This window comes from Protomyctophum parallelum, assembly GCF_964188405.1.
Source record: "Protomyctophum parallelum genome assembly, chromosome: 14".
Taxonomy (NCBI): Eukaryota; Metazoa; Chordata; class Actinopteri; order Myctophiformes; family Myctophidae; genus Protomyctophum; species Protomyctophum parallelum.
Genome location: NC_139709.1, coordinates 41,544,352 through 41,557,793, shown reverse-complemented (window position 1 = coordinate 41,557,793; position 13,442 = coordinate 41,544,352). Strand labels below are relative to the sequence as shown.

General features: G+C 41.1%; 1 protein-coding gene across 1 annotated transcript in view; it reads left to right on the top strand.

Annotated features, from left to right (window-relative positions):
• Positions 1-13,211, top strand: part of LOC310871322 (myosin IXb) — a 39,477-nt gene extending 26,266 nt beyond the window's left edge. The window contains exons 24-41 of the mRNA XM_083782808.1: positions 141-222; positions 769-975; positions 1,811-1,911; positions 2,024-2,088; positions 2,724-2,908; positions 3,780-3,887; positions 4,342-4,515; positions 5,096-5,137; positions 5,433-5,544; positions 5,701-5,774; positions 6,712-6,904; positions 7,889-8,017; positions 8,347-8,452; positions 8,960-9,091; positions 9,656-9,779; positions 10,520-10,632; positions 10,837-10,970; positions 12,086-13,211. Of these exons, the coding sequence (XP_083638934.1) occupies positions 141-222; positions 769-975; positions 1,811-1,911; positions 2,024-2,088; positions 2,724-2,908; positions 3,780-3,887; positions 4,342-4,515; positions 5,096-5,137; positions 5,433-5,544; positions 5,701-5,774; positions 6,712-6,904; positions 7,889-8,017; positions 8,347-8,452; positions 8,960-9,091; positions 9,656-9,779; positions 10,520-10,632; positions 10,837-10,970; positions 12,086-12,369 (2,365 nt within the window). The 3' untranslated portion in view covers positions 12,370-13,211. The remainder of the gene's footprint in view (positions 1-140; positions 223-768; positions 976-1,810; positions 1,912-2,023; positions 2,089-2,723; positions 2,909-3,779; positions 3,888-4,341; positions 4,516-5,095; positions 5,138-5,432; positions 5,545-5,700; positions 5,775-6,711; positions 6,905-7,888; positions 8,018-8,346; positions 8,453-8,959; positions 9,092-9,655; positions 9,780-10,519; positions 10,633-10,836; positions 10,971-12,085) is intronic.
• Positions 13,212-13,442: the final 231 nt, after the last annotated feature.

The following is a 13,442-nucleotide window of genomic DNA, read 5'->3' as shown; positions in this document are numbered from 1 at the left end:
CTTTTCTGATCTGAGCTTATCTTGATGAAGAAAAAGGAACGGTCCCTCGTCCTTGTCTCATATCACTGTTATTTATTTGTCGGGGACTTTTATCTCTACGATTGGCAATAATTGTTATTTTATTTCACTTTGTGACACAGGTACAAGGGGAAGTCGATGTCTGTTGACGAACTGTCCAAGATCAGCTCTTCAAGCTCTGATAGCGCCCCGTCTGCATCGGAGGTACCCTCGATATCTAGTTATCGTTTATATGGTGTATCAGCAGAGAAACATTTACTTTAGCTTACGCTAGGGCTTTCACTTCTAGTGATTTTTACTACTTGACTAGTTGCCTAGTTTACTAGACGACTAGTTGTTTAACTAGGCCTACCGATTATGTAAAAAATTAAATAATAAAACATTTGTATTTATTTTTAATAATAGTTGTACATTTAATAAACTGTACATTGGTGACTATAACTAATCCAGCGAATCTTGAGGCCTACAAAAACCTTCTCATCAACTAGTCAACTAGTACCAAGAAGGTCGACTAGTGGATTGATTTACTAGTCGACTAGCTGCTTAAATACTGTGATAAGAATTATGTTACAACTTTTGTGTTTTGTCATTGGAATGGAACTTCTCAGTGTTGTCTGATATATGAAGTATTATTTGTTATAAACTGTAAGCTTACATCCTGCCATTGACGAGTATGAATAGAGCATCCACAGAGCTCAAACAATGAAGGTCTTCCAATCTGTGGCTTATGCCCTCTCCTGGCCCAAATAGGACGCGGTGCGCCTCCGCACGAAGCCCAGACGCAGGCGGCGATTAGCTTATGCCCGCAGCGGGCTGATGGTTAACTTTAGTAAATCCAAGGAACTCCAAGGATACTGGAGTTTTCCTCTGCCTCCCATCAGCCCTGATGGCGATGGGACTTGCATGAAGACCTCGGCCAGTGCTGTGGACATCCGAGTCCTCAAGCCTCGGGTCAAGGTACTCGACCTGAGGCACGAACTCTTGAATAACTGAAGCTGTGCTCTCTGCATGCACGCCTCGCATGTGCATTGGCCTTGTACCGTGTGGCCCAAATGGATAACTCTGTGATGTGCTGCTGGGTATTCCAGCTTCTGCTGTGCAACCCAGGATTCTGAGAAATGTTGCTGCTTTTTGCTGACATGCAAAAAATGAAACAAGAATGCAAGGACGCGAGCGGTCTTTTCCACAGCTTGTTTCAGACCTTTTTTGACAACTGATAACAAAGATCGTAGGTTTTATAAATGTACCTTTGGTCACCTCAAACCAAACGAGAAGGGTGTTTGTTCCTTGTGGCTAAAATAATTTTAGACTATTACTAATACATCCTGTACAAGGAGCCAATCTCAGTTTTGAAATGGGCAAAACAGTGTCGTGGCGTGATTAAAACGACTTGCCTAACAAAATTACTAACACGAGCATCCTTATTTTGGATAATGCTAGCCCATAATCAGAGCAGGACATAGTTAATGTGAAGAAAAAAAAGTAAACAAAGTCTAAATGTAAGTGGTGGTGGGATAAAGTACTGTGTGCAAGATTCAGTATCTGGTACAAATGGTGAAGTGGCTTACATCTATTCATCTAATCATTCTAATGCCTGTTACTGGTTTAACATGGTGGTGGGAGAGACTGGGATTCATGGGTGTGTGGCCATTGCAAGGGACTCTGGTGCAGTATGTGGACACCATATATGGAACCATATAGTATCAACAGTGTGCTTTGCTTCATCTGTAACTTCACTCACTGGATAAGAAATATTGATATTTTGTCTTGACGTGAATTTTGCATCACACAGTTTCACATACCGGATGAAACGGAGGGAAATAGGATCAGTCTACCAGCCTATCGGTCTAAGCCCATTAATGAGCCAGGCTCTTCTCCTTCAACACCTGAGAGGTAAACCCCCCTCTAGCCAATGTCTTATAACAAACATTGTCTTTTTATTAAAATAATGTTATACATTTTTTTTGCATGGGATTCATCAAGGTCATTTCTTTGTTCTCTACAGGGCTTGGTTTAATAAAATTCTGAAGAAAAGAACGCCCAGATTCTCTCCAACTGAGGAAAGAGGAGGTAGACCCCAAACATTTCCTAAACTTGGTGTTTTAAAAAAGGAAAAGCATCCACACTACTGCCATCTAGTGGCTAAGAGCTTATCAAACCTTTGAGAGGCTTTCATAGTGTTTTTTTTGTGTGATTCTAAGTGCTTTAGAGTCTCTGCTCATTAATAATAATAAATAATACACCAAACATCTAGAGTTATATAAACATATTGAATAACAACTTAATTAAAGCGATAGATATATTAAAATCATAATCAGAGCTGGTAGCTGACCAACTCGGATGATATCATTGCAATGTGCCTGGTTTGAATCAGGCTGTGCTGTAGAGCTGTGTTTCCTGTCCTTCGCCTCTCTCTGCCCTCAGTTTCCTATCTCTCTCTACTATCTACATGCGAGGGCAGGGTAGAGAGGCTGCTTGGGGAACAGAAGGTCTCAGGTTCCATTCCCCGCCTGGCTATGTATCAATTAGACCACCTGAGCAGCCATCAGCTGAGTGAAGATGAAATCCCCCCACAGGATTAATAATAGTAACACGCCTAAAAATGTTAAAAGGGAAAAAGGGCAATCATTTCAGACCCACCTGTTGTGAGTGCAATTAATCCTGACCATGTTCAAACTAATACTCTCTCACATGGTTGCATGCAGGCACATTACCCAATTATAAACCACATCCCTACCGCAAGTCAACGGCACAGGACAACGGACGGCGTCGGAACCCCACCATTCGAATCAGTCGGGCCACTCGCGTTGAGCTGTGGAACTCCTCTCTGGAGCGGGAGATCACGGACACCAAGGAGCTCCGCGACCTAGATGAGTTCCTGGGCGTTCAAGTGAGCTCTTTACCTCAGGTCAAATGGAGCGGTGCTTCCCAAACTTTTTAGCCCGTGACCCAAAAGAGAAATGAGACGTTTGCCCGGGACCCAAGCTATTGAAAATAGCCAATCTACAAGCTCACAACGCGGCGCGGCGTGAGCTTGTAGATCGGCTATTTTCACTACTTCCTAAACATGCGTTTTCTAATTTATGGAATTTATTAGATTATTTTTTTTGGTTTCTTCATGAAATTACTGGGATTTCTTTTTTTTAAATAATAATAATTTTAAACAAAATGTAGGAAACAAAAAATAAAGGGACCCATAAAAATGTGTCCACGACCCACAAATGGGTCCCTGACCCAGTGTTTGGGAAACGGTGAAATAGACCAGACATGTAGTACAGATGAGCTCATTTACTATTTACAGTTAGTTTAAAGCACTGAACATTGAAATGCAAATTACCTACGTACCTACGTACGCCCATTTTGGGCGGGAACCCCTTTTGGTGTTAGCATTATGTTATGCTTAAGCTATTGAAAAATAGCAGATCTACAAGCTCGTAGCGCGCCACTCGGTGGCGCGCTACGAGCTTGTAGATCTGCTTTTTTTTTTTTATCGAAAACTGTCAGGATGTAGAAGACATTTTTAGAATCTGATCTCAGTTCAGAATGGGTTAATTAACACCTTCTAAAGACATGATCCTCTGTATTTTTGAGTGATCATCCACACAACCCTCCTAGTTATAATTTGGAAGTAAGCTCTTCAGGCACTTAAGACACATAGATTTCTGTTTTATCGGGTCATTGTGTTCCTCATCATGTCTTCATCTGTGCTCCTTATCATGTCTTCATCTGTGCTCATCATGTCTTCATATCTGTGCTCCAAGGTGATTGAGCTTCGTAGCAGAACCAACGAGCTGTCGGCCACGGAGAGCATCTTCCTTACTGCCACCATGCAGTTCAGGGATACCATTAAAAGCATGTACTCTCTCTCGGTTAGTTCAGCCTTTCTCTCTCTCTCCATATTAGCATGTTTTCTTTCATTATATTAGTAAGAACTTCATGAATCAGGAGCTACAATGTCTTCAATGTCTTATTTCTCTTTATTGGGATACTTGCATTTAGTGGATGTACAGTACCTACAGTCCTAAATTAATGGTAAATCAGTCGGCACCACATTGACCACTTTAAAAACCTTGTCTATGAATATTTCTCCCTACATTTACAGTACCAACTAGTACAAAAGGACCAACTTATTAGACATGGATGATATTAATTATTTCTGTGCCTTACCAGGAGAAAGGAAATGACAAAGTAATGAAGGTGAAGAGTGGAGGCAAGGTGGGGCAGCTAATAAGAGGATGACTGCTCCTGGCTTCTAAGTTTTCCGCAAAGCAAAGTGTTACACCAAACTGACATATTTCTCTGCTCATGCGAACTGGCACACAGAAGCCCCAAATTGCCTACAAGGACCTGATGAAGGGATACCAGAACAAAGTGAGCAGTCTGTCTGGGGCCAAGCAGAAGACGGATGATGTCCAGCTGGTGGTCAACCTGTTCCAGTCTGTGCTGGATGGCTTCATCAGGGGGCAGCTCAAATTAGCTGAGGCTGACCCAGTCAAGGTAGGGAGAACATTAAATTTTTTTGTAGGAAATGCAACAAGCAACACAAGTCTAATATATTGTATATTCACTGATGGATGGAAGGCCATGGTCTCCAAAGTTTTATATTCGAGATATCTTGTGTGCAAAGTTGACAAGTTTGGCCTGATGATGGCAGTAGAGACTACATCATGCGTCCCCCCAAAGTGCAATGGTTAGGATTCAAGTTTCATCCCAATCGTCTCATACATTTTGAGATATCTTGTATAGAAGTGGAAAATGTGGCTTTATTACAGAGTTACTAAAATGTAAAAGAATTATGCGTGAAACCATGCTTAATTATTTAAAGACCCTCTCAGTGTTATAGTGTTTGTAATACATAGAGGCATTTTTGGAGGTGGTTTCACTTTGCTCCGAAAGGTGTGTGCGCCTTGGATATATAATAGCATTTGGAAATATTACAAAACATTTGTAAAAGTTTATTATTCTTTCTTCTTGAAACTCCATATTGCAACTGCATTGTAATCACTTAACTTAACTTTTTTTTTTTTTATGAAAAAAAGTGTTTAAATTGAGATTCTCCTCTCCAACTTTGTTTTAGTCCACCAAGAAAACAAAGAAGAGGAGGAAAACAGAAAAATGTGTAAGTTGAGATTAACCCATTTTGGATCTGCTATTTAAAAATAGCAGATCTACAAGCTCATAGCGCGCCACCGAGTGGCGCGCTACGAGCTTGTAGGTCTGCTATTTTTGAAAACGAAGAACGACTGACATAGAAACACAGCTTTTTCAGAAAACTGTCAGGATGTAGAAGACATTTTTAGAATCTGATCTCAGGTCAGAATGGGTTTTAATCATTTCCCCTATGTGACCATTAGTTCTCTTAGAATGGTGGCAGGTAAATGATACATTCTGTCTGATCCCTGTTGCCCCTACAGCCAGACAACCCTCTGGACCACATGTTCAGCACGTACCAGGTGAACATCATGCAGTCCTGTGACTTGTGTGGCTCCTACATCTGGGGCATGGAGAAGGCCTACATGTGTAGCGGTGAGTTCAAGTCCCGCACAGCCCCACACTCCCCACTAATCTGTACGATCTACAAGCTCTTAGCGTGTGACTCGTTATGATCTTGTGTAGACCCTAGAATGGCTTTTTTTTTTTTTTTCATCATGCCGTTATCTTTGTTTATGTGCTTCTTTGCAGCGTGCAAGTTAATATGCCACAAGAAATGCCTCTCCAAAATCATCACCGATTGCTCAACACGTTGTGCCAGGAAGGTAGGAATTAACATTCATCAGTGACTCCTATGATTATTACTGTTCAGTGTTTATGTATTTTAATAACTTCATCTAGAAATGGTGGATATGGCTCAAATAGGCCTTTACCTCCCAATGTGTTTGATGATACCTGATGGTGATTTCACTGACCAACATCATTACCTTCATCTTCAACAAAACAATACCTACCTCCAAAACAACTGTTAAAAAGTTAAAGCTCTATATTCTTAGTAATCTTTGCTATCTTTACTCGGTAGTGTTTGTTCAGTGACTCTGCTATACAGTAGAGTCTACTGTGTATATAGCGGAGAAACTATGGAATGAACTTCCCATTGCAATCAGAACTGCAGACTCACTCCCAATCGTAGTCTGAAAACCCACCTCTTCAGACTCCATCTTAGCCCCTGGCACTTGCCGTGGCACTTGCCCTAGCCTCGGCGACCTTACAGTTGTATGCAAAACTTTGGGAATTTAGACTCGTACTGTAGTTTCATTGTACAGATATTCTAATGTTAGACAGATGTTAGGTTCTTAGCTTACTTATGATTCCTGACTATTTCTTATGTATTTGATGTATTACCATGTGTCGTTCTTGCTTACTGTAATTTTCTCTGGATTAAGAGCGGCTGCTAAATGCCTAAATTGTAACTGTAAATATTGATGACAACGGTGTACTCAATATATGGGGATTTTCTGTTTAAAGAGCTGGAAAGACGTGGAGACCCCTGTTACTGAACAAACACTGTATAGCAATGACTACTACAGTATAAGAACATAGAGCTATTTATTGAATGCTTTGCAAAATATTGCTTACATGACCGTTAAAACATGCATAAATCATGTTCTAAATACGAGAGTAATCTGCAGTAGAGGAAATTAAGAATAATGGCTTCTTCTTGCATTGTGTCTCTGTTTGTGCGTCTCACGTCTGATACAGGATGACAGCGTGCCCGGCTCTCTTCACTTCGGGGTGCACGTGTGTGTCCTCACCAGCAGTATCAACCCTGTGCCCATGGTGGTGGAGATGATGCTCATGCACGTGGAGATGAATGGCCTCTATATGGAGGGCATCTATCGCAAGTCTGGCTCCGCCTCTCGGGCCAGGGAACTGCACCAGATCCTGGAGACGGGTAAGACCAGCCTTTACTATCAGAATATTGAGCTATTTAAAGCCCTAACCACACGCGCATCATCCCTAGTGATTCTACGCATGGAATCCAATGGCCCAAACCCCACCAAAGGGTCGAGGCGGTTTTAGCGTTAACTCCTTGCAACCGTTTGGACCCAAGGAGTTGCACGGTGACCCTTTGGTGTGGTTAGGACTAACACTTATTTGAACCAAAAGCCTACTTTTCATTGCCATCATGACAGGTTATGTATGAGATGAAGCAGGTGTCCATGTTGTGATATGTCTCAACTGCAATGGGAGTTTTTCTAAATAGATTTTGGAGAGATTGTGTCTCTCTCATTAACATGATATAACGAGAATTCAACAAATGATAACCTACTACCTACAAAATGTGTAGTAGTAGTTCAGCAGTAACAACAATGTGACTTCTCCTGATGTGACCCACCGAGTGTTTGTTTGATTCATTGATTGATTTATTAACAGTTTGCAGAATTACAGTACATTTCAAGTACAACTCAATACAAAAACTGTTAACTGTGAGTGGACGACACCATAAAGCATTACACTTGTTTACAATAGGGCCCACCATTTTCAATTCATCAAAACATTTAGAGACGTACGAATATACACGACTATATAGTCACAACAAGAAATCATCATAGGAGGTAAAAAGGTCAAAGAAACGTATACAGTGAGGGGGAACAGGGGTGGGTGGGGGATTCAGAATTTACGGGAGTGAGTTTCGAATTGCAGACGGCCGTAGGTGCCCTTTGAGAGCAGTTTTGAAGGAGTCATGTCTTAATGACTGTTGGTAGGGCGTTCCACATTTTGGTGGCATAGGAGTGAAATTAATTTAGTCCCTTTGTGCCGAATCTGGGTTGCACAGGGTTTGTTGAACTCCCTCTGGTGTTGTGGGTGGGTGCTGCACTACAGCTTATAGAATTGGTACATAATAGTTATAATGAGTCTGATTTATTGTGCTCAGATCCTGAGGAAATAAATCTAGAGAACTACCCGATCCACACCATTGCAGGCCTGGTTAAACGTTGGCTTCGAGAGCTGCCAGACCCCCTTATGACCTTCAACCTCTACAATGACTTCCTGCATGCTGTGGGCAAGTAATTTCTTCTTTTTTTTAATGGGGCTGGTTTGCTGACAATGCACACGTTTTTCACCAGCTATGTCACATTAATACAATTACAAGTTAGTTATTTATCTTGAAGTGCCCTGTTTAATGGCATTAGCCATTGAGGAAAAGTGCTGCTTATTCACTTTCCTGACCCAGACACTCCTACTGTACCCATCAAAGAGTTAAAGCTACAGACATCTTGTACCCTACTCACTTCTTCAAGCTTAAATGTAACATTCTAAGTACTGAATTAGCCATTTTGACTGTCTGACAAGTTGTTGCTTATATTTATATGCTTATTTGTTTGTACACAGAGCTGCCAGAGAAGCGTGAGCAAATGCGAGCCATCTATCAAAAGCTTGATGAACTTCCCTCTGCTAACTTCAATACATTGGAACGGCTCATTTTTCACCTTGTCAAGTACGGAATGATTACTCTCACATGTGCACATTGGCCCAGTTTGCAATGAATGACCCGTCTGAAAATGTATTGTGTCAGGGACCACCGGAAGAGATGCTTCGTGTAAATAATTACAATTATTATATTGAACTCATTGCTGAATTTTTTTAAATTAAATTTTTTGTTTTGCTGGTGAAAGTAGACTAACTGACACTCTTAAAGAGACAGACAGGCAGAATGGCTCTGCGAGTACAAAGCCATTGGCGGTCACATTATTATTGCGCCATCAATATGATATGAGAGTAAATATTTTAATGGATTAAATGTCCTGCTATAACATGTTTCTTTTGCTTAATGTTTTATGTAAAGCACATTGAATTGCCTTGTTGAAATGTGCTCTAAAGATAAACATGCATGTCTTTGCCTATAAGGACTCCTTATTTATTATTATTTATTACTTAGTTTATTGTGGCTTCTGCTAAAGTTATTCTAATCATGAGAGATCCTCACTGGAGTCTTTCTTCCCAGAGTGGCCAAGGAAGAGGAGCACAACAGGATGTCTTCAAATTCTCTTGCTATTGTGTTTGCCCCCTGCATCCTGCGCTCCCCTGACACCGACGACCCCTTTCTCGGCATGAAGGATGTGGGCAAGACCACAAAGTGAGTCCTATTTCACCCACCTTTATCTCCAGTATTCTTTATGGCGAGGCCCTATGCCATCTAGAACAGTGCTTCACTTCACCCACCTTTATCTCCAGTATTCTTTAAGGTGAGGCCCTATGCCATCTAGAACAGTGCTTCTCAACCTGTGGGCTTTTTATGACCTGGGGAAAAAAGAAAGAAAATAAAAAGATTACTGCATCAAATGTAATTAACAAACTATACAATAAAAATTGGCCAAATTATCAAATAATATAAGAAAGAGACGCCTCACGGGTCAAACAAAATGTAATGCCTCAACTCCTACATTACAAGTGTTTGTCAGGGTGGGGGGTGCCCAAAACAAATATGATTATTGTGGGGGCGGGGGATCAACAGTTCAAACATGATTATTCTGGGGGGGTCACTGATCAAATCGGAAACATCTCTGACCATGAAAGCCTGAAATTCCTGGTGAAGTGAAAGTGAAACTTATGCTAAGCATCAAATTGGGTAGTAGCTTGGTTGACATCGTAGTTATGTGCACAGTATTTAGAAACAAGCCTTGCCCCTTGTTGTCTACAGGTGTGTGGAAATCCTAATCACTGAGCAGTTCAGACGCTACACAGAAAAGATGCAGAATATTCAGCAACTGGAATATGCAGAGGCCCTGGCTATCAATCAGCTCAAATTGAGGAGACAGAACACGGTGAGAACACACAAGTCCCCGCAGTAGTAGTATGTCAAAACACTATGCAACATATATTATGTTTAAATATTAGTTTGTATCGGAACAATTCAGATACTGGGCAGGCAGCTTTCGTCACAGTGAATAAACAAAATGTACTTTTAAATACTTTTAACATTACAGTTCATGGCACACATTTAATTGTTTCTGTCATGAAACCGATTAATCTGACGCTATGAGACATTTAAAACAAATGCTAAGAGTTATTTACAAATGCACTTGATGAGAGACCTGTATTACAAAGCATGATTTGGGGTTCAGATTTAACCCTGGGTTTTCAACGTTAACGGTTGTCCACATCAACTCGTGCCATAATGGGACACCAATATTATATTAAGCAGCTTGCAGAAGAGCAATGCTTGATCAAAGCGTACATTACATTACTGCTCTAAATGGGAGCTATTTGGGGTGCAGATCTTTAGGGTATTTTCAGTGTTCTCGCACCTTTTTGTGATTGGGCATTATGCTGCACTGCAGTGCAAACACTTTCACGTGAATGCAGTAGATTAGGAAATCCTGGGTTGAAATATTGAATTGATAACCATTGTTGTGTGAATGGTTAGTGTGTTTGCGGATGTTGGGGTTAGTTAAGCCAGAAAAGATATCCCGGGTGTGTTGAACATTTCATATCATAGCAAACGTCAGATTGATTTAGTAATAACGGTTAACACAGCTGGCACTGACAAGTCTGTTCTGTGTAGATCGTTGAGAAACCTTCCAGGAAGCTGGATGTTCTGGATGTTCCCCGGCACATGGACTCTGATAATGAGACGGAGACTCTCATCATGAGGATCAAGTCCATCAAGCAGGAGAAGTGAGTTGAATTATAAAACATTTTGGTACTGTCCAAATATTTACAGTTGATCAAAGAAAATATATAATGTGTTTTTGAGAATAAAGAGCTAAAACATTGTTTGATCTATCATTCCAATTACATTTTATTGTTATTTACGTTTATTGCATCGTGCAAGCTTTTCTGCTGAATACTAGAATGTTAACTTGTGCGTCTTACTTCTAGGGAGGACTTGGCGTTCCGGTTGCCTGAGCTGGAACAGGATCAGTCTGATAACGACAACTTGGACCTGGACTCTGCTTCATCCATGAGCTCAGAGAGCCTCCTAGACGACCGCCTGGGGAGCCTCGATTCGGAAGGTCAGTAGAGGTATGATACTTTCACCTTGCTCTCGCTTTGACGAAAGTTCTACATTTGTTTGTACATGATGTTTAAAAGAAACCAGATGGACAAAGGCATAATGACCAAAGATGTGGTGGAAGTGGTAGAGGAGTTGAGTTTCATACAGAGGATCAGTACGAAGATATCTTCAATGACGTTGCGTTTCAGTATTCTGTGCCCACCCCACAGTCAGAGGTCAAGGTTATTGTTACTTTAACTCCATCTTTTAACTTTTGTTTTTACATTTTTATCCTACAAATTGTATGACTCATTTTCACCCGGTGCTAATGCCTAAACTGTAATCCTGGGTGCTATTCTCCCTCTGCCAACCTAGGGAGAGACCCGAACTGAGCTCATGCTTCCTTCAATGCATGAGGAGTGGCCGCTTCTTATCACCGCTTTTTTTGTGAGGGTATGGGCGCTGATAGCGGATGCGAATGTTATCACCCATAATCACCAGTATGTTCTTATCAAGACCAGTATGGACATTTCCTACATATTGACGTTGTTGTTGTTGTCAGCCATTGTCCGACGGCGCGTTTTCCGACTACTAACCCTAACCTCAGTCTTAACCAGCCACATAAGTAAACTTATGCGAAGTTGTTGTATAGCGCACTAGTACAATGTTTTCGCTTCGTTGGCAGTCATTTCACTTCCGCATTTCCTAGTCACCTAGCGGTAAGTAGTATGTAGGAAATGTCCATACTGGCTCCATCGCATGGTCTTGATAAGAACATACTGGTGATTATGGGTTGATAACATTCGAATCGGGTAGTTCTGATTACGCTGAGGAGAGAACACACCCCCAGCACCCACAGCGTCCCCAGCGGGAATTGAACCCTTTTAGCTGTGAGGTGACAGCACTACCGACTGCGCCACCATGCCCCACCCCCCTTGTTAACATTTCATCGTCACTTTACCGCCTTCATTTGGGTTCTAATTTGAATGAACATCATACAGAGGTGAGGGGTTCTACGCCGAAGGTCGAGGTCATTCTTTGATTGTAAGAATGGCAATGTACATAAATGAGGTACATGTGTTGTGGCCGGGGCATATGTATGTACTTAATTCCTTCTTCTTTTTTTAACACCAGGAAGGGTCAATGTTCGATTGAAAACAAAGAAGCCTGACTGCCCCACTAAACCCCCTGACTTGGCAGAGAGAGTTACAAATCGCATAAGCCAGCTTGATGCGGAGAGGGCATGGACAACCAGCGAGATGTCATTAGATGTGACCCAATCACCAAGGATCAACACTGACCAAGACAGTCCCTCAAGTGCCTTCACCCATTCCTCCCCCACGCCACAGCTTACTAGCAAGAGCTTTGTTGGAAGTTTTGATGACCTAGACATTCCTTTCATTGACGATGATGTCTAATGTGAGGGCAGAACACCACAGAGTGTATAAAATAGCAATTGCCAAAACTGGAATGGTGATTAGACGAACTGTGTTATGGCGACAGGAACTGTGCACTTTCACTTCTCCAATGTCATGATCAAAGCTGCTGTGGAAAAAACGTGTCTGTAGGAGTTATAGTAATTTGATTAAATAGACTGTAACTCTTCCTTCAGTGTTTATCTATACATACAGTAATGTGGTGAAACACAAATAGCCAAGACTTCTCTGTCCCTTACACACAACACGAGTATAGTGTATACATACACCCCAGATATACATAAATTATAAAGGTAAGTATTCCTGGATAACGTTTTTGTCTCATGATCAGTCATTTATGTTTTATGTAACATTTGAACAGACTTGTTTTTGATTCCTTTCTAATGGACAGGTTTAACACCACTATTGCTACTAATGGAAGGGGTGAGGATTTGGTCATGTCTGTCATGTCCAAGCTTTGCACAGAAACAGTTCTCCATTTTGTCTTCTGTATATTTTGTCCTATCATAGGGTGTGTCTTAGGGATTTATATTGTATATTTGCCTCCATCTATTGTCCTGTGATATACAGTATATGATGATTATGTTGATGATGAATGGACTATTGCTTTAGTAGACCTATAAAGGAAGTGATGGTCTTTTTGACTGAAAAGATGTTTCCCATCATCACATGACTAGTTTTAGCAAGTAAACTTGTCTATGCATGCATCTTTGGATTTTTAAGCATGCACATTTTATAAGGGGTAAGACTTTTGTATAATTGTGTTTAACATTGTCAGAGTTTGACATTTTGTGTCGAACTTAAATAAATATATTATAATCACTTCTTGCTCATGCAATAGTAATGTTATACAATGAGTTGAACCATTCAAAAATGGGACCAGACTACCAACGAGAGCGGACGTAGAATACACACATCGACAGGCTGGGTGCTGGGCTAAAGAAACTTCAGTAGATATTGGATGGAGCCCGCACACCACGGGTACAAGAAAGACCTTCTTTATTGAAGATTCTGACAACGTTTCCATCTATTTGATCTTCATCAGGTCATGACCT